Source organism: Mustela nivalis, assembly GCF_964662115.1.
Source record: "Mustela nivalis genome assembly, chromosome: 14".
In the NCBI taxonomy this organism is placed as follows: Eukaryota; Metazoa; Chordata; class Mammalia; order Carnivora; family Mustelidae; genus Mustela; species Mustela nivalis.
This window is the reverse complement of record NC_139033.1, coordinates 68,403,773-68,422,033: the sequence shown is the minus strand read 5'-3', so window position 1 is coordinate 68,422,033 and position 18,261 is coordinate 68,403,773. Positions and strand designations below refer to the sequence as shown.

Genomic DNA, 18,261 nt, shown 5'->3' with positions numbered 1-18,261 from the left:
CTATTATCTAAATTAGTCATGATAATAACCTTAGTTATTTCTTTTGGGTCAACTGGAGTTCCTCAAAAAAGAATTAAGCTATAGTACTCTGTTCATTCCATTATTTGTTCAAATATTTGTTATTCATTCAACAAATAGTATCCACTGTGTACAAAGTGCCTAACAGATGTTTGCTGAATAAGCAAATAGAATTCTAAGTCACTGGGCTTTGATGAATGATTCAAGAAATTCCAGCTCTTCTTCTGTTTGAATTCTTGTTAAAAAAAAAAAAAAAAAAAAAAGACAAAGACAAATTTATTTACCTTTCAGGTCTTAGTTGTGATCCAGATAGTTAATAGTCATCTGTAATATAATAATAATCCTATTTCATCATCTACCTATTAAATCAATTAATACCAGGTCTTTCAGCCAATTTGGCATTTAAGTCATACAAACTTGAATGATTCTGTTGATTCTAAAGAAGACTGTAATGATTCAGGTAGCCACCATCGTTCACAATTCCCACTTAAGGGCAAGACTATGCAAAGTTATCTTTTGGTTAAGCTTCCTGTATTCTTGTTCGACGTCAGCGAAGGGAGAAGGTACACACGGAAGGGACTAAGAGCGTTTAGGTCAGTGTTGCTTTTCCCACAGCATAATTCCCACGGAGAAAATTAACTGCCGCTTGGCTTTTCATCGGTCAAGCCTTTCCAGCGCGGAGACAAGGGAGGAAGTTGCCGAGGAGAAAGGATTTTGGAACCGGTGCCTCTACCCTGGACGCAGTGCCACCCCATTTTTAAAAAAAACACCGAGCACTGCATTCCTCTTCGGTCTTTCGCTTTCAGCCGAGTCCTCTATGTGCAGCAAAGTTACTGCTGGTACCAAGATACTGATACTAATACTGATATTCTCACTGAAGCCACGTTTGTTCTCAGTGTTTCATGTGCGCTTTCCGACAGTCCCCAGGCATTCGTTCTGTTTCACAGAGGAGGGAACTGCTCCTCAGCCACAGAGCCCAGTGAGCCACACGGTCCATTAACTAACTGCTCAGCAAGGCAGCAGCTAAGACCACTCCGTCGCGGAGAACGACTGCAGTCCGGAGATCACGGGCACTGCCCTCACTTCCCCAGCCTGACGCACTCCCTGATAAACCACCTGCCCGGATTCCCAGGCGGCGGTTAACCTTCCCGAGTGACTCCGTAAGCCTTACTAGCCGTCATTCACCCAGCTTCCCCAATCAGGAAAATCACTGCAGGTGCGCGTCCCGGCCTAGTCCCCCCGGCCTAGTCCCCGCCAGGCAGCACTGAGCTTACAGGGCGAAGACGCCCATATGCCGTCACCCCAAAGGTTCTCCACGAATCCCGACTGACCACATAGTGCTTGACTCAGTCTTCCAACCGCGACTGAACTCTCCCCATAGTAGCTCCCAGCCTCCACCGACCCACCCCTTGGCTCACAGGCCGCTCTAGCCGCTCACGGAGACACAATCTCGTTGCTCCCGCTTGACGTCATCCGCGGGCGCCGCAGCGCGGTGGCGGGCACGCGCAGCCGAGAAGATGTCTCCGACGCCGCCGCTTTTTAGTTTGCCCGAAGCGCGGACACGGTTTACGGTGAGCGCACGGGGGGCGGGTGGGGCTCTAACCCGGCTTTATCTTTTTCTTCCTCTCCCAGAAAAATACCCGAATTTTGCCCTGGGGTAAAACGGGAACTGAGGTGTGTACGGCGCGGTGTAGGCTCCTGGCCCCGTCGGGGGCTGGGAGGTGGGAAAGACGCATTACTTGCCTCTTCCGTGCGTCCTGTGCTGTCTGCCGCCGTCCTTCTGCTCGCAGGTCTCTGAACCCGGCGTTCTGAGCGCCTTTGTGACCCGCGTGGAGGACTCATCCGCAGACTGCCTCCGGTGCGGTCGAGCTCTTCTGCAGTGCTCGCTTAGCCGGACAAGTGTCTCCAGAATTGCCTGAGGGTCAGGACGCCAGGGGTTTTAGCCCAGAGAATTGGCTCCTGCTCCGCCTCTTAATCTGCCAGGCGGTGGTCCCGGCCCCTTACTCACCACCCTTTAAACCTCCATATCTCACTCCCTAAGAGATTAACAAGGAGCTCCTGAGTAGGAAGAGGCAAACAAATCAGCTTGGGAATTGTTGCCGGCTGTCGTTTTATTCTTACACAATGAGGAAGAGTAGTTTGAGCGTTTGGGGAAACGCCTTGCACAGCGTTTTCATGTTAGCTTATTTAACTCAGAATAGCACAGTGAAGTAGGTGAAGTTCTGTTAACCCTGGTGGTTGAGATAGAACTTGAGACCACAGACACACACACACCCCAAAAAGTAAGGTGATGAACCTCGCTGGTGTTTCTGACTTCAGGCCCAGTATTCTTGTGTTGCCCATCAGAGCATGAAGAACCCTGTTCTGAGTTGGTTACCTGTATTTCTTTTCAGAATTTGCGCCAATATTTCGAGTCATGATTCAACTACTCAAATATTTAATTGTGCTTACCTAGTTCTAGTAACACCAGAATAAAAAGTTTTCTTGTGTGCAGGTTATTTTTAGATTCCATGCAATGAGGGTTTGTTTGTTTGTTAACCAGGTTATATTTTCTTTATGCCTTCAGAGTCTTTTTTTTTTTCCTGTGTATTTTGCTGTAATCCCTGGTGCTCTGAAATTCTGCTAAGTAACTACTAGAAATATCCAGTATTATATTAGTCCCCGAGGGGATTTGAGATTAGCTGGTGCAGTGGCTCTTAAGGTTCAGTGTGCAATGGAATCACTTGGAGATTCTGGTTCAGTAGGTCTGGAATGGAGCCTGAACCCTGCATTTCTCCTAAGTTTCCAGGTAATGCCACTGCTGCTGTTAGTAATAAGCATCTACCATAGCCCCCTTATTTAAGAGGAAACTGAAGCACAAGGAAGTAAGGAGATATGCCCAAGATGACACAGTCTGCTCTTGGCAGAGTCAGGAATGGACATTTCCAGTATAAATCAAACTCATGGGAGTAATGAGATGGCTTTCCAAGTGTATGTGAATTTTTATTTATTTATTATTTATTTATTTATTTATTTTTTAAATATTTTATTTATTTATTTGACAGACAGAGATCACAAGTAGGCAGAGAGGCAGGCAGAGAGAGAGGAGGAAGCAGGCTCCCTGCTGAGCAGAGAGCCCGATGCGGGGCTTGATCCCAGGACCCTGGGATCACGACCTGAGCTGAAGGCAGAGGCTTTAACCCACTGAGCCACCCAGGCGCCCCGTGTATGTGAATTTTTGCAGAATGAATTACTTTGCAATATTTTTGTCTTTCATATTTCTTTTTTAAGGTTTTATTTTTAAATAATCCCTATACCTGAAGGGGGGTTTGAACTTAAAACCCCCGTGTCAAGAGTAACATGCTCTACCTAGGAACCAGAACCTCCTTTTTATTGTTTTGGCTTAAGGTTATGACTAAGACAATTAGCAAGTATACCTTGTTGACTATGTGTCAGGGACTGGGTTGATCAAACTAGAGAAGGAAGGGCTTGCAGTGGGTCTTGAAGAATGGATAGAATTTTCACGAGCATGGGAAGAACAATGAGTGAATACTTGATAATGAAAAAAGTAGGTAGACCTTATTGGAGACTGTGTTAGGTGGTAGTGGGAAATAAGGGTGGATAGACTGAGGGATATAACGTCAAGGACCTTGAGAGGGAGCTATGACATTTTAAAACCAAAGCTTATAAATAAGAGCACTGGGGTGGGGGGGAGGGGGGAGGTAGAATACGCTCATGAATGTGATATTTAAAGAAATGGTAGGAGGGAAAGCCTGAAATGAGAAAGGCTCGTTGGCAAGCTCTCATCAAGTTTAAAGTGATGAGAGTCTGTATCATTAAGTGGCATTTGAATAAGAACTACCAATAGAATGATAGGTAGTTTTTTCCCAAGTATAAGTGTTTCCAGTTAGACATACTGTTGATTAGTGATGTTTTTTATTTTTTCAGTAAATAATGAGCAAAAATCTTTCCACTGACATGCTATTTTTATTTTTCTAGAAGTCTACCAGAGAGGCTCTAAACAACAAAAATATCAAGCCATTGTTGAGTACCTTCAGCCAATTACCTGGCAGGTAAGGCATTGATATCCATAAAATACACTTGCCGAGATCTTTATACGTTACCTTAAGCTGTTTGAAAAATGCAGGTGTCTTTTGTTTTTAATAGTGAAAATGAAAAAAAATGTACCCTTGACCAAGCTTTCAGAGGTGTTCTAGAAGAAGAAATTGTAAGTATGTTTTTCTTTACTGTTAAAATTTTGTTGCCAAATTAATCAGTGTTATTTTTTAAGTTGCTTTTATCCTCAGAGTGGATATTTATACAATATTATTTTTTCTACAGTGAGCTTGCTACTTTGTGAAAGCTGATTTGCTCATAGCATAGGAATTATGTAATAGTTAAGATTTTGACAGCACATGTATAATTTAAGGGTTTGGTTTAATGAATGAGCTCTCCAAGTGAATATAAGAAAAGTTGTTATGAGATTTTCCTGAGCAAGAACTGTATTTGAAGGTGGGCACTCTCACATTGCTGTATGAACAGTGACACATTTTTTTGGTAGCATCAAAGGTCTAGTCCAAGGATGTTCATCAAGGGAGCTGGGATTCTATGTCCTCATTTTCCTATGGTAGCCTCATCAGTTAGCATACAAAAAAACCAGAGTCTATCCAACTTGAGTAGAAAAATTTAACCTAAACATGGAAATTCTGAATTTATTTACCATTTGAGGGGCACCCAAAGGAAGGGAAAACTTTCAGCAGTTTATTCTTGGTTAAGTGAAGGTTGTGTCCCAAGAAGTTAGATCCTTTTTTAATGGCCAAATACAACGTTCCTTTCTTTTGAACAGTTCTGTATCAAAACTTATTTTTGTCATCCTCTTCAGACCTAGGCACTTACATGTTGTAAGGCCTTAATGTGGGCAAGTTACTTTGCTTTTCTGAGCCTCAGTCTCCTATGTAAGAGGGAATATAACATTCTTTCAAGGTTGTATAAAACAACGCATAATGAACACTCAAAAAATGCTAGTTTCTATAATGTTATAGAATCTAAGTACTACCTCCCGTCTATTAAAATCTTTACTTAGACATATTGATGCACCAGTACAATTAATTCCCCTGCCCCTGCCTTTGCCCTGTGCCATTGATTGATATGGCCTCAGCACTTCTGTACTTGATTAGCTTGTAGCCATCATCATGCTAATGTAACCGTCTTCCTAAGACCAGTGGATTTTAAGTGAATCACCTTTTATTTATAATCACTCTTATTATTTACTGGATCTATTTTAACAATTAATGATTCTATTACTATTAGTCATTTTTTGTATTTTCATCTTAGAAAGTAATTTTGTTTTCTATAAGAAATATGTTTATCTTCTATTTCTTATGCTTTAATGTCAGAGGATGTGTTTGTATTGTTACCAAACTAGTCTTGACTCTGGCCCCTAAATCAAATTGTTTTTTCCTCTGTTGGTAGATAAATCACTCATCATGTGAAAACGTTTTAGCTATTATTTCTCTTGCTATTGGGGGAGTAACTGAAGGTAAGTTCAGTGTTGTTTTTCTAAAGTAATCATGGACGTGACATGCTTTATTCAGAACTTACTCTCCCTATACCTCTCCATCTATTTGATTTTGTTCATTTTTCAAGTTCTGCCTACCACCTTTGCCAGGAAGTTGTCCCAATGAAATTAGCTCACACTTCTTCATCTCTAGTATACTGCACACATTTTGGCACTTTATTTGTTCTCCAGTTGTTTCATTCATTCAGTAAATATTTATTGAGCATCTACTATGTGCCTGGTACTGAGGTAGGACTAAAAGATTCAATGGTAAAGAAAACACATCCCTGCCTATAAGGAGCTCAGTGGCTAATGGAGGAAATGGATGTGTAAATTTTTTACTGAGGTATGATTACTGTGAAGTGTGGTTGAAGTTTCTAAACTCTAAAGGAATCAGGAAAGCTGTAACAGGAGCTGGGATGTGAGGATTGATGGGTTTGTCAGGCAGAAAGGGAAGGAAATACATAGCTATGTAAAGGTGAGTTCAGCCTGGCTGAAGAGTAGGATGGAGCAGAAGGGTGAGAGGATGATGACTGTGGTGAGGAAGGAAACAGGGGAGGTAGCTTAGGGTCATTTGCGAAGGGCTTTGTATACCATGCAAATGGCTGGGGTGCACCCAGGTTGTGAAAATGCTGGGGGAATCACACTATGGTCCAGTTCATCCCATGCACACAGGGAGCTGTGGAGGAAGAGTTAGATTGGGAGAGACTGCTGGCAGAAATACTAGTTAGGGGAATGGTTAAAATGGTTGCAGTGGCAGTGGAGGATAATTTCAAGAATAAAAAAGGCATATAGGAAGTACACAGTGCCTAACACATGGTAGGAGCTCATTAAATATTTGCAGAAAGAAGCAGTGACGTGTAAAGCATTGCTTATGTATTTATTATTTTGATACCTATTCCTACAAAAACTAGACCATTCAAGGTAAAAATGGTTTGCTGGTGTAGCAGCAAGCCATTCTGTGAACTTAAGCATAATTCATAAATTCTAACTTCACACATTAAACTTTTATACAAGATGTTCATTCATTCAGCATACTTGAATGGGTGCTGCAGTGGATGGTTCCTTGCCCAGTTTCTGTCAAACAGCAGTCTGCTTAGTTCATTGATTACTTTGATGTGTTACTCTTGTAGACTTGTAATATTTTTAACTCTTGAATTTGTACAGTCTGTTTTTAGAACGTTTACGTTAGTTGAGAAAGATAAGGATTTCTGATTAAAGCTTAGATGCTTTTTTCTTTTAATTGGATGGGAAAAAGTCCTTCTGGAGAGAGATTATTATTGTATTCTTTATGTGACATGTTTTCAAATTATCCATAAATATGTTTTGTTGAATTCAACCCAGCAGATATTTATTGAGCTTCTATTTAGTGTCAGACACTCTCCTGGTTAAAAAGTATAAAAATGCCTGCCCTCAGAAAGCTCGTTGTCTACCTAAAAATAAACAAGATATGATAAATGCTATAATTTATTTATACTGTGCTTTTCAGAAGTGTAGATGGGCTGGCCTGTTGAAAAGTATCAGGAGTTATTTTTAGATATACTGATACTTACTGTGTGCTTTGAAAGATGGAGCAGGAATTTGCCATGTGATAGGAAGAAGACTGAATAGACAGAAAAAAGCATTGTATACAAAACCATGGAAGTATCAACATAACAGAGTACTTAGGAACTGAAGAGAGTATCTGTGGACAAGGTTAAGATGACACAAAGAGGGCATGCAGAGGCTGGGGTGCATGCAGGTTGTGAAAATGCTGGGGGAATCACACTATAGTCTAGTTCATCAGAGTCATCCATGAATCTCTGTTTTAATTGAGATTGCAAAGCCTGAGCTTAGTTTTACTGAATCAGAATCTTGGCAGTGGAATCCAGCTAATTTTCTTAATTTATATAATTAAACAGGAGTTAATTTATGTCAAACTATGCTGCAACTACAGGCAGGAGTATACCTCTCAAAGCAGGCATTAGGTCAAACAGGGCATATAGTATCTCAACCTTCAGTGGTGAGGGAGTTCAGCAGATGTCTGCTCTCATCTCTGGTTTTCCTTCTCTCCTCTGTAATGTCCGTGGCAGGTGGTCATCTAGCATCTATGCCAATTGATGGGGCGTACTGTTTTGATTTCTATTAGATAGTCTTGTCAGGTTTCCCTTAAACTAAGTTGCAATCTGCTTCTTTATGCCACCCACTGGTTCTTGGCAATTCCCTCACATCACATTCCAGATGTGATCATACCAGTGCAGAGTGGAGCTGGATATATTACTTCCCTTTTTTGAACATACTTTATTAACTGCAGTGTTTGGGGCTTACAGTGCTCCCCAGATATTTTCTTTGCATACCACGCTTAAAAGGCTACTTTTCTTAAACACTTAATGAAGTGTTAGTGTTACCTTTAAATAGAATAAGCAGGGAGATGAAAATATGTTTAGCTTGTCCAAATGACCTTTTCTTTAAAAAAATGTTTAATTTATTGCTTTAATGACTTTGGAAATACAACTTTTTACTATACCATTCTTTCCCCTGAAACAGTGCTTTTATTTTAAAATGTTCATTAGTTGAAATCAGTATCAGACTTTTTTATTATCTTTTTTGAAGGTAAATCACAAAAATATTTAGCAACATTAGGGAACATTTGGAAATGAGCAAAGGAAAAATATGATTCATAATTCCTCTACTTTAAAAAACTACCATTCATTTTGGTATATGTTTTTAGTTTCTCTAGTCTTTTTAAAAATTACTTTTATTATTGTTGTAACCATAATATACGTACAGTTTTGAATCCTGCCTTTTTCACTTAACATTATATCATAAGCATTTTCCAAGTTATTATAGTCGTCATAACCATCGTTTTTAATTGGCTGCATTATATTCTTTTGAATAGCTTAGTGGTGAAGAAAACAGACTGTGGAGCCAGACTGCCTGGGTTCGTATCCCAGCTCTACCACTTACTGGCTCTATGGCCTTGGGCAAGTTATTTAACTTCTCTGTGTCTCAGTTTTCCCATTCTGTAAACTAGAGGTGATATTATCTGCCTCATAAGGTTATAAGGATTAAATATGTTAGTATAAGTAAAGCACTTAGTGTGCCTGACATATAGTAAATGCTCTAGAAGTGTTAATCAAGAATTATCATCATCATTATTATTGAGTGCACATACCAAAATTTACCTAAGTATGTCCCATTTGGGGACTTTTAGGTTGCTTCCATTTCTTGTCTCTTAAAAATTTGTTAGGAGTGACTAAGTGTACTATTAAGATATTTTTCAGAATTATTTTGCATGGGCTATTTTACTGTACAGTTTTTTTTTTAAACTTTTAAATTGGCTTGTGCTCCACTTGAAGGTATTTGTACCGCCTCTACACCTTTTGTATTGTTGGGAGATGTTTTGGATTGTCTTCCTTTGGATCAGTGTGACACTATATTCACTTTTGTGGAAAAAAATGTTGCTACTTGGAAATCAGTAAGTGCCTTCGTTTCTTTTTCTGTAACATCTTTCTGTAGATCCAGAGTTCAGAAGTTAGATTTTTTTTTTTTTTTGCTTATATTTTAGTATTGCTCACTGCCAAAAATTTGTCCTTCTGAGGGAATTCTATTGCTGTCTTGAGGGGCCAAGTGAAAAGTCATGTGTAGAAAAAGTTGAAGTGTAAAATTTGAGTAGAACAATTAATTTGAAAATGCACACTTTCATGTGTTTAAAACAGTTATTTAGTATCATGTTTTGTTATATACATGCAAATGTATTTAATAGAAAATGCTATTTGTGGGGAAAATAGTGAAAGTGGGATAGTAGACTCAGTGTATGTCAGTAATTAATATCATACTTGCTGTGACTTATTGAAGAGTTCAGAACTTCTGAATGATAATAGTAATCTCTGTCTTAATTTCAGAACACATTCTATTCTGCTGGGAAAAACTATTTACTACGTATGTGCAATGGTAAGTAATTCAGTTGGAAATGATTGTTTTTTAAAACATGTTTTTTTTTTAATTTAATTTTATTTTTTTGTATGTGTTCCAAAATTCATTGTTTATGTGTTTAAAAAAAAAAAAACAGGTGATTGAATTAAACACAAGTGATAAAATTTTAAAAACAGATTAGTGTCTTCATTTTTAAATAACGGACTGATTTATTACAACTCATCATTCCCTTTAAGTTGAACTGTTCCTGGGGTGCCTGGGTGACTCAGTGGGTTGAGCCTCTGCCTTCAGCTCAGTTATGGTTGGGTCAGGTCATGGTCTTAGGGTCCTTGGATCGAGCCCCACGTCAGGCTCTCTGCTCAGCAGGGAGCCTGCTTCCCCCTCTCTCTCTGCCTGCTTGTGATCTCTCTCTCTGTGTCAAATAAATAAATAAAATCTTAAAAAAAAATTAAACTGTTCCTGTTGTGGGTGTAAACTTAAAACCAAAATAAAATTTAGTAAAGTTTATCTTGCCCATGCTAAATTCATTTTATTCCTGATTTTTTTTTTTTTAAGATTTTATTTATTTATTTATTTGTCAGAGAGAGAGGGAAAACATAAGCAAGCAGAGTGGCAGGCAGAGGCAGAGAAAGAAGCAGGCTCCCACTGAGCAAGGAGCCCAATGCGGGACTCGATCCCAGGACCCTGGGATCGTGACCTGAGCCGAAGGCAGCGGCTTATTAACCAACTGAGCCACCCAGGCGTCCCTCTGATTTTTTTTTTTTTTTTTAATTCCTGATTTTTTTTAAAGCTTTTTTGGAACAATAGTTTGTACTACCAATTTTGATGACTGCTTTAGGAAAATACTCTTGACAGACTAACAAATTTGGGTATAGTTATAATAAACAGAATGATTTCCTATAACCTCATTTCCATATATTGTTAGACCTCCTGAGAAGATTATCAAAATCCCAGAATACAGTCTTCTGTGGACGAATTCAGCTCTTTTTGGCCAGGCTTTTCCCTTTATCTGAGAAATCAGGTAAGCTTTTATACATTAATTAATGCTTTGAAGGAAAATCTATTTCAGTTTTTAATGGATTAGAAGCTGCTCTGATGATACAGTGATGTGTGATTATATGTGATGATACAATACAGGTAACCTTTAAAGTCTCTGATTTTTTTTTTTTGGAAGTATAGTTGACATGTATTAGTTTCAAATGTACAACATAGTAATTTAACAGTTGATTCTTTTCAGGTTCCAAGCTTATTAATAATAAAAATGTGTAGTTGAGTAACACATATGTAGATATGAACTGTCAGGTCTCTATTTATATTATAATGTATGCTGATTTTTCTGCTTCCATTTTCTCCCTCACAGTCACTATTTAGGCACACTTATTTCATTTCTTTTACCATTCTTTATTGTGAAATATAGCATTCATATAGAAAAATGCATAAAATAAATGTATACTGTAATTATTCTGAATTAGATCCTTCTGTAACCACTGTCAAACTCCAGTAATGGAATATAACCAGTTCTCCAGAGCTCTCCACATTCTGTTCACATATGCCAGATTTAATACCTCTTTCCTTTAGTCTTCCTTTCCTTAATGTTCGGCTAATATACCACCTACTTCATATGTTGTTGTGAGGACTAAATGAATTAAAATACATGAAAAGCTTACAACAGTGCGTGCATGTAGTGATACCCACAGTATATGCTGGCAGTGGTTTCTGAATGTTTCCTTTTTTGTCACACTAGTTCTGTGTTCTTTTTTTCCTTTCCTACTTATTTAATGTGATCAAGATTAATTTAGATTACTAAGATACTTACTGCTTGTATTTCTGATCTTCTAGTTGTGAAAAATCTCCCCCTTGGACTTTTCTTTAGTGCAGGTCTATGTTTTGTCTGAAAATCTTTATTCTTGAAGAGTGATTTCAATACAAAAGATTGTAGGTTGGCACTAGATAGAGGATTTCATGGTGTGTGAGATAATCCTGTCTTCTGACTTCTCTTGTTGTAGACAACACAAATATCAGTGTAACCTCTTGGAAGATAATCTAGATTTTTTTTTCTCTCTCTTTGCTCTTAAGATTTTTTTTTCTTGGTTTTGGGTTCTTTGGGGTTTTTTTTTTTCCAGTTGTACTATGAGGTATCTTACTGTGGATTTCTTTATCATGTTTGAGATTTGTGGGAATCTTAAATTGTGGATTAGTGTCTCATCCAGTTTGTAAAATTTTAGCCATTATTTTTTCAAATATTGTGTATGCCTTTTTCTTTTTTTTCTGGAATTCTAGTAAACATTATTACACCTTGTCCATATCCTCTGTCTCTTATTTTTTCTATATTTTCATCTATTTATCTCTAGTTGTCACTTCTGAATAGTTTCTTCAGAATGGTTTTCCAGTTCACTCTTTCTTAAGCTATGGGTGATCAGCTGCTAAATGAATTTTTAATTTTAGTTTTTGTTGTTTTCATTGTATTTTATTTTTATTTTTCACTTGTTGAAGGTCTTTTTTAAGTGTGCTGTGTCAGTTTCTAGTTTCTTATTCCCCACTCGTATTTTCAAACTTATTCTTTAGTTTTTTAACCAGGATAAGCATTGTTATGTATCTGATCATTCTAGTACCTTCAGGCTTTGTGGGTTTGTTTCTGCTGTTCCTCAGGATGTCTTATCTGTTTGAGTATCTGGTGAGTGTTGGATGTTACATTTGAGATAATATTGAGGGATTAGTTTTAAGGTCTCGGATAGATACTTTTCTCCAGATAGAGTTCTCATTGCTTCTGCGAGGCACCTTTAGAAGGAGGCTATCACCAGTCTTTCAAACATTGAGAAGACTTGGCACTGAACTATAGTTTGGTTTATTTTAACCCGATACTTAAAACCCTACAGGTTCCTAGCATTGAAGATGGCTGGGGTGGGATTTATTAGATTCCCTACCTTTTTTGGGCCCAGATTTGTTTTTAAAATTCTAGCTTCATGAAAGCTACAAAAAGGGTAGCTCAGTTTTACAACTGATTCTTCTCTGCTTGGTAGATGTACTTAAGATAGAAGTGGCTTTAAGTATTGATGATGCATTGCTTATCTTACTTGCCTTCTGGATGTTTGCCACATATTCCTTTCTTGTCAGCTCTTTACTGTTTAAAAAAAAAAAAACAAAACAAAACAGCATTTTTTACTTCATTGCCTAGAACAGGATGTGAACGTGGTTTATACCCTGTGAATTTTCATGGAATTAATGTAATTTATCCAAGTTTTTAGTTGGTTTTGTAGTGTTGATCTGAATTAATTAGCTAATTTGGCCTTTTGTTTCTGGAAACTCACCTTTTTAATTTTTTTAAAAGCTTTCAACATGTGAGTCCACATATCATACAAATCACCATTTAAAGTGTGCAATTCATTGTTTTTTTAGCATATTGACAGGGTTGTACAACAATGACTACAGTCTAATTTTTAAACATTTTTCCTACCCTGTACCTAGTAACTGTCACTCCCCACTCATCATCATTCTTATCCTCTCCTCAGGCCCTAAACAACCATGAATTTGCTTGTTCTCTATAGATTCTGGACATTTAAAAAATGGAATAATGAAATATGTGGTCTTTTATTGACTGGGTTTTTTCTTTTAAGATTTTATTTATTTATTTGTCAGAGATATCAAGTAGGTGGAGAGGCAGGCAGGGAGAGGGAGAAGCAGGCTCCCTGCGGAGCACATAGCCCGATGCAGGGCTCAATCCCAGGACCCTGGGATCATTACCTGAGCCAAAGGCAGAGGCTTTAACCCACTGATCCACCCAGGGGCCCCTTGACTGGCTTTTTTAACTTGGCATAACGTTTTCAAGATCTATCTGTGTTATAGCATGTATCGGGATTTCATTTTTTTCAATATTCTCAATATGGATATGTCACATTTTGTTTTTCCATTCAGTTGATGGACATTTGGGTGGTTTCTGCCCCTTTTGCCTATTATGAATAATGCTGCTGTGAACTTTTGTTTATAAGATTTTATTTGGACATATATTTTCATTTCTCTTTCGCATATACCTAGAGTGAAATTAGTAAGTCATGTGGTAACTCTGTATTTAAATTTTTGATGAACTACCAAACTGTTTTGCAAAGAAGCTGCACCATTTTACAATCCTGTCATCAATGCATATGGGTTCCAATTTTTCCACATCCTGTTAACACTTACTGTTATCTTAATTTTTTTTATTATAGCCATCTTAGTTGATATGAAGTGGTATCTTGTGGTTTTGATTGGCATTTTCCTAATGACTAGAGGTGTTAAGCATCTTTTCATGTGCTTACTGGTCATTTGTATGTCTTCCTTGAAGAAATGGCTAATTTCCATTTTTAAAACTGGATTGTCTTTTTCTTAATCAGTTGTATGAGTTCTCTTTCTATTGTAGGTAGTACACTCTTATCAGATATGTACTTTGCAGATATTTTCTCCCATTCTGTGTATTTCCTTTCACTTTTTGATAGTTATTGTTTGCAGCAGAGAAGTTTTATATTTTGATGAAGTTTGATATATCTATCTCTTCCTTTGTTGCCTGTGCTCTTAGTGTCATATCTAAGAAATCATTGTCTAACCTAAGGTCTAAAATATTTATTCTTGTGTTTTCTTATAAGAGATTTAGCTCTGTGCTCCATTTTGAGTTAATTTTTGTGTATGGTCTGAGGTGGGAGTCCCATTTCATTCTTCTGTGTGTTAACACCCAGTTGTCCCAGCATCATTTGTTGCAAAAACCATTCTTTCCCTATTGAATTGGCATCTCACCTTCTTTAGGCCTTCAAAATCCCAGGGTCAGTAGAACCTTAGGGTGTTGACTCTAACTCTTCCCTCTGTAAACCTTTTTGTTCTGTAGTGTCACACTACTGACTTTTTTTTTTTAAGATTTTATTTATTTATTTGACAGAGAGATCACAAGTAGGCAGAGACGCAGGCAGAGAGAGGAGGAAGCAGGCTTCCTGCTGAGCAGAGAGCCCAATATGGGGCTCAATCCCAGGACCCTGGGATCGTGACCAGAGCCAAAGGCAGAGGCTCTAACCCACTGAGCCACCCAGGCGCCCCCATACTACTGACTCTTGCTGATGGTCTCAATTTTACTTCCTCAGGAAGCCTCTCTTTCAGCATCTAATCTAAACCTGCCACCGCAGTCACCCATTATCACCACCTGATTTCAGATCTCTTCCATCTGGCATTTTCAGTGTATTTGTGTTTTTTACTTCTGTGATCTCTATGTCTAGAACAGTGCCGGATACCTAGTTGCCATTTGAATCTGTGATAAATGAAGGCTGTGTTTTGTGAAACTAAATGTGCCCCTTCCTAAGTACTAATTTGTAGTTTCTTTTCTGGAAGTTACAGAAGATAGAAGAATAAGAACAAGATTTCAATTCTCAGCTTTTTTTTTTTTTTAATGCATAATCTAAATTTGGTTGTGATATGGCCTCATAAAATGTAGCTGGATTTAGAATGTTAATTTTTTTAGGGATATGTGAATTTAGTTCAGGAAGGAGAGTGGCCTGTAAATTTCCTTTCCTATAATGATCTTGTTAGATTTTTTGTAGCGGATTAAACTACTTTTATAAAATGAATTGAAAGTTTTCAGATTTTCTTCTTTTCTGGATGAGTTGGAGTAATTGTGTATTATTTCTTTCGTGAATGTTTGGTAGAATTTATGAGTAGAAAAGCCACAATAAAGTTTTGTGGCTATGGATTTGATTTATGTAACAGATTTGGAACTATTCAGACTTTTCATTTTTTCTTGAGACAGTTTTGGTAACTTTCCCTCTGGGAATTTGTGAATATTATCTAAAATTTCAAGTGTATATTATTTATAGCTTTGTTTTTCTTTTCTATTTTTTTAATTGAAGTATAATTAACATACAGTGTTTCGTTAGTTTCAAATGTATGATATAATGATTCAGGAATTCTATTACTCAGTGCTCATCAAGATAAGTGTGCTCTTAATCCCCTTTATTTGTAGATCTCATCATTTTTTAAAAAAACATTTTAAAGATTTTTTTTTTTTTTAATTTATTTGACAGAGAGAGCTCACAAGTAGCAGAGAGAGAGGAGGAAGCAGGCTCCCTGCTGAGCAGAGAGCCCGGTGCGGGGCTCAGTCCCAGGACCCTGAGATCATGACCTGAGTTGAAGGCAGTGGCTTAACCCACTGAGCCACCCAGGCACCCCTTAAAGAACGTTTTAGACTTCTCTTTCAATGTATAGCATTACTAATTTGGCAAGACAGAGAGAAACCATTTTTTCTTTCTCTTATTGACTCTTTGAAAAACTAATAATATATTGCTAAGGGTAGCTTTAAACAATATATATCCTTTGATAAATGTTTTTAAATTTAATTTCTAAATTATAAAAATAACAAAACCTATTTCAGGAAATTTGGAAGATGAAGGAAAAAAAGTTGTTTATAATTAATCCTACCACCCTAACATAAGCTAGGTTGGCATTTTGAGATATTTTCTTAGGATTTGGAAATCAAGTATGGTGTTATTTCTGACTTGATCTTTTGTTTCATTATGGATTTATCGTTTTATATGTTTTGGTTATATGACAACAGAGTTACAGTCTTAAGTCTAGTTGTTTGGTGAATTGCTTTGAAAATCTTTTCTTCTCTTTAATAGGTCTTAACTTGCAGAGTCAGTTTAATCTGGAAAATGTTACTGTTTTCAATACCAATGAGCAGGAAAGCACCCTGGGTCAGAAGGTGAGGCTGATAAGAAATCTTACCTTATAAATCAAAACTTATAAAATCTAATCATATTTTAAGTATGTTCTAAGATAACTCCTGTGAATGGGTATTCAAAGTCACCAAAAATTTTGAAACCTTTTTTTCTAATTTATAGAAATAATTTGTATTCTGTGTAGAAAATGCAGACAAAACAGAAATATTTAAAAAAGAAAGTACAACTATCCCATAATCCAAGGCCCCAAAGATAACCACGCTTAGCATGTCTTAGTCTTTATAGGACTTACTGTGTGTATAGTTTTATTCTAAAACTGAGGTCATACAATACATATTATTCTGAAATTCACTTTCTTCTTTTAACAATAAAGTTTTTTTTTGTTTTGTTTTTTTAGATTTTATTTATTTATTTGACAGAGATCACAAGTAGGCAGAGAGGCAGGCAGAGAGACAGGAAAGGAAGCAGGCTCCCTGTGTATATCCTGACACTAGTACTTGATCCCAGGACCCTGGGATCATGACCTGAGCTGAAGGCAGAGGCTTTAACCCACTGAGCCACCCAAGCACCCCTTCTTTTAACATTATAAAATGGATGCATTTCTGTATCAGTACATTTAGATCTTTGTGTTTTAATGGTTCATATTAAGTCTTCTAAGTGGATATTTATCATAATCCTTTCTGTGGGCATTTAGATAATTTCTAATAGTGAAAAATGGTTAACAGTATTACAGTGAATAATACTGTATATAGCATTGCTAAATTATCAGGTGTTGCCTTAGGATAAAGTCCAGTAAATGAAATTGTTGTGTCGAATGTATGCATATATCAGATTTTGATAGCTGTTGAACAGTTACTTCTCAAAAAGTTTATACCTCTTATATCATCACCAGTGGCACTTGGAGAATATCTGTCCATTTTCCCACAGCCTCATCCTGGGAATTACCAATTTTTAAAAATCATTGCTTAATTGATATACACTTGAAAAGTAAATGTTTGTTTTAAACTACGTTTCCTTTGTTATTAGTGAAATTGAGGGACCTACTATATATATATTGGAATTTATTTTTCTTCTGTGCCAATTAGAAACAGTGAGAAAGAGGATAACTTATTCATGCCATGTGCCCATTTTACTTTTGAAATGTCTTTTTCTTACTGATGTATAGAAGCTCATATTGAATATTATTAATTCATTGCCTACCATTTTGTTGATTTTTTTTTTCTCAGTTTATAGTTTTTTCTTATAACTTTATTTATGGTGCCTTTACTGTATAGAACTTTTAAGTTTGGATATAATATTAATGTTTGTTGGTCTTCTGTTTAGTTGTTTCTAGTCTTGTGTCATGCTAAAGGCTTCCACTCCAGAAGAATAAGTTATTGTTTCTTTCTTTTGATGCTTTTGTGATTTATTTTTTAAATAAATCTTTAATCCAGCATGAATGTTGGTATATGAAATAGGTTGTGTTATGATTTTATTTTTTCCAAACAGTGAGCCAGTTAACTCAGAACCATTTGTTAAATAAATAATCCGTATTTGCCCACTGATTTTTAAAAGCTATAATCAACTTTATTTTTAAAGATTATTTATGATATATCCAAAAGACAGTCCATAGTTGGCAAATTTCTGGACATTTAGCACTTGTTCTGCACTTAGGAACAAGTTATGAAGTTTGAAAAATTATTAATTAGATCTAGCTAATATCTCATAGTAAATTAGATTATTTTACATAATTTGTTCCTTAAAATGTAATGATTATGAATTTGGAAATGATGTTGACTTAAGATTTTTTTAAATTTTAGAGGCAGGGTGGGGGTCTTAGTGGCCAGGGAGGGATGAAAATGAAACAAGGTAGAGAATCAGGAGGGAGACATACCATAAGGGACTCTTAATCTCAGGAAATGAACTGAGGTTTGCTGGGAGGTGGAGGGGTTGGGATAGGGTGGCTGGGTTATGGACATTGGGGGGTATGTGCGATGGTGAGTGCTGTGAAGTGTGTAAGACTGATGATTCAAAGATCTGTACCCCTGATGGAAATAATACATTATATGTTAATTAAAAAAAATTTTTTTTTAATTTTGTCTTTCACTTTTATGTATCTTTTGG

General features: G+C 36.9%; 1 protein-coding gene and 1 long non-coding RNA gene across 6 annotated transcripts in view; one reads left to right on the top strand and one right to left on the bottom strand.

The window, feature by feature from the left end:
* The window catches only part of LOC309847892, an 84,940-nt gene extending 83,498 nt beyond the window's left edge, over positions 1 to 1,442 (bottom strand). For all 4 annotated transcript variants that reach the window (XR_014302698.1, XR_014302699.1, XR_014302700.1 and 1 more), the window contains exon 1: positions 303 to 1,442. This is a non-coding gene — a long non-coding RNA (uncharacterized lncRNA). The remainder of the gene's footprint in view (positions 1 to 302) is intronic.
* A 38-nt stretch (positions 1,443 to 1,480) lies between these two features.
* Positions 1,481 to 18,261, top strand: part of THOC1 (THO complex subunit 1) — a 52,820-nt gene continuing 36,039 nt past the window's right edge. Inside the window, exons 1-8 of one of the 2 annotated variants that reach the window (XM_082698774.1) lie at positions 1,481 to 1,589; positions 3,997 to 4,070; positions 4,165 to 4,225; positions 5,470 to 5,536; positions 8,893 to 9,011; positions 9,439 to 9,487; positions 10,395 to 10,490; positions 16,099 to 16,181. In XM_082698774.1, coding sequence (XP_082554900.1) covers positions 1,536 to 1,589; positions 3,997 to 4,070; positions 4,165 to 4,225; positions 5,470 to 5,536; positions 8,893 to 9,011; positions 9,439 to 9,487; positions 10,395 to 10,490; positions 16,099 to 16,181 — 603 coding nt within the window. In that variant the 5' untranslated portion in view covers positions 1,481 to 1,535. Of the gene's footprint in view, positions 1,590 to 3,996; positions 4,071 to 4,164; positions 4,226 to 5,469; positions 5,537 to 8,454; positions 8,475 to 8,892; positions 9,012 to 9,438; positions 9,488 to 10,394; positions 10,491 to 16,098; positions 16,182 to 18,261 lie in introns of those variants that run through there. The other variant, XM_082698773.1, reaches the window with a different exon arrangement.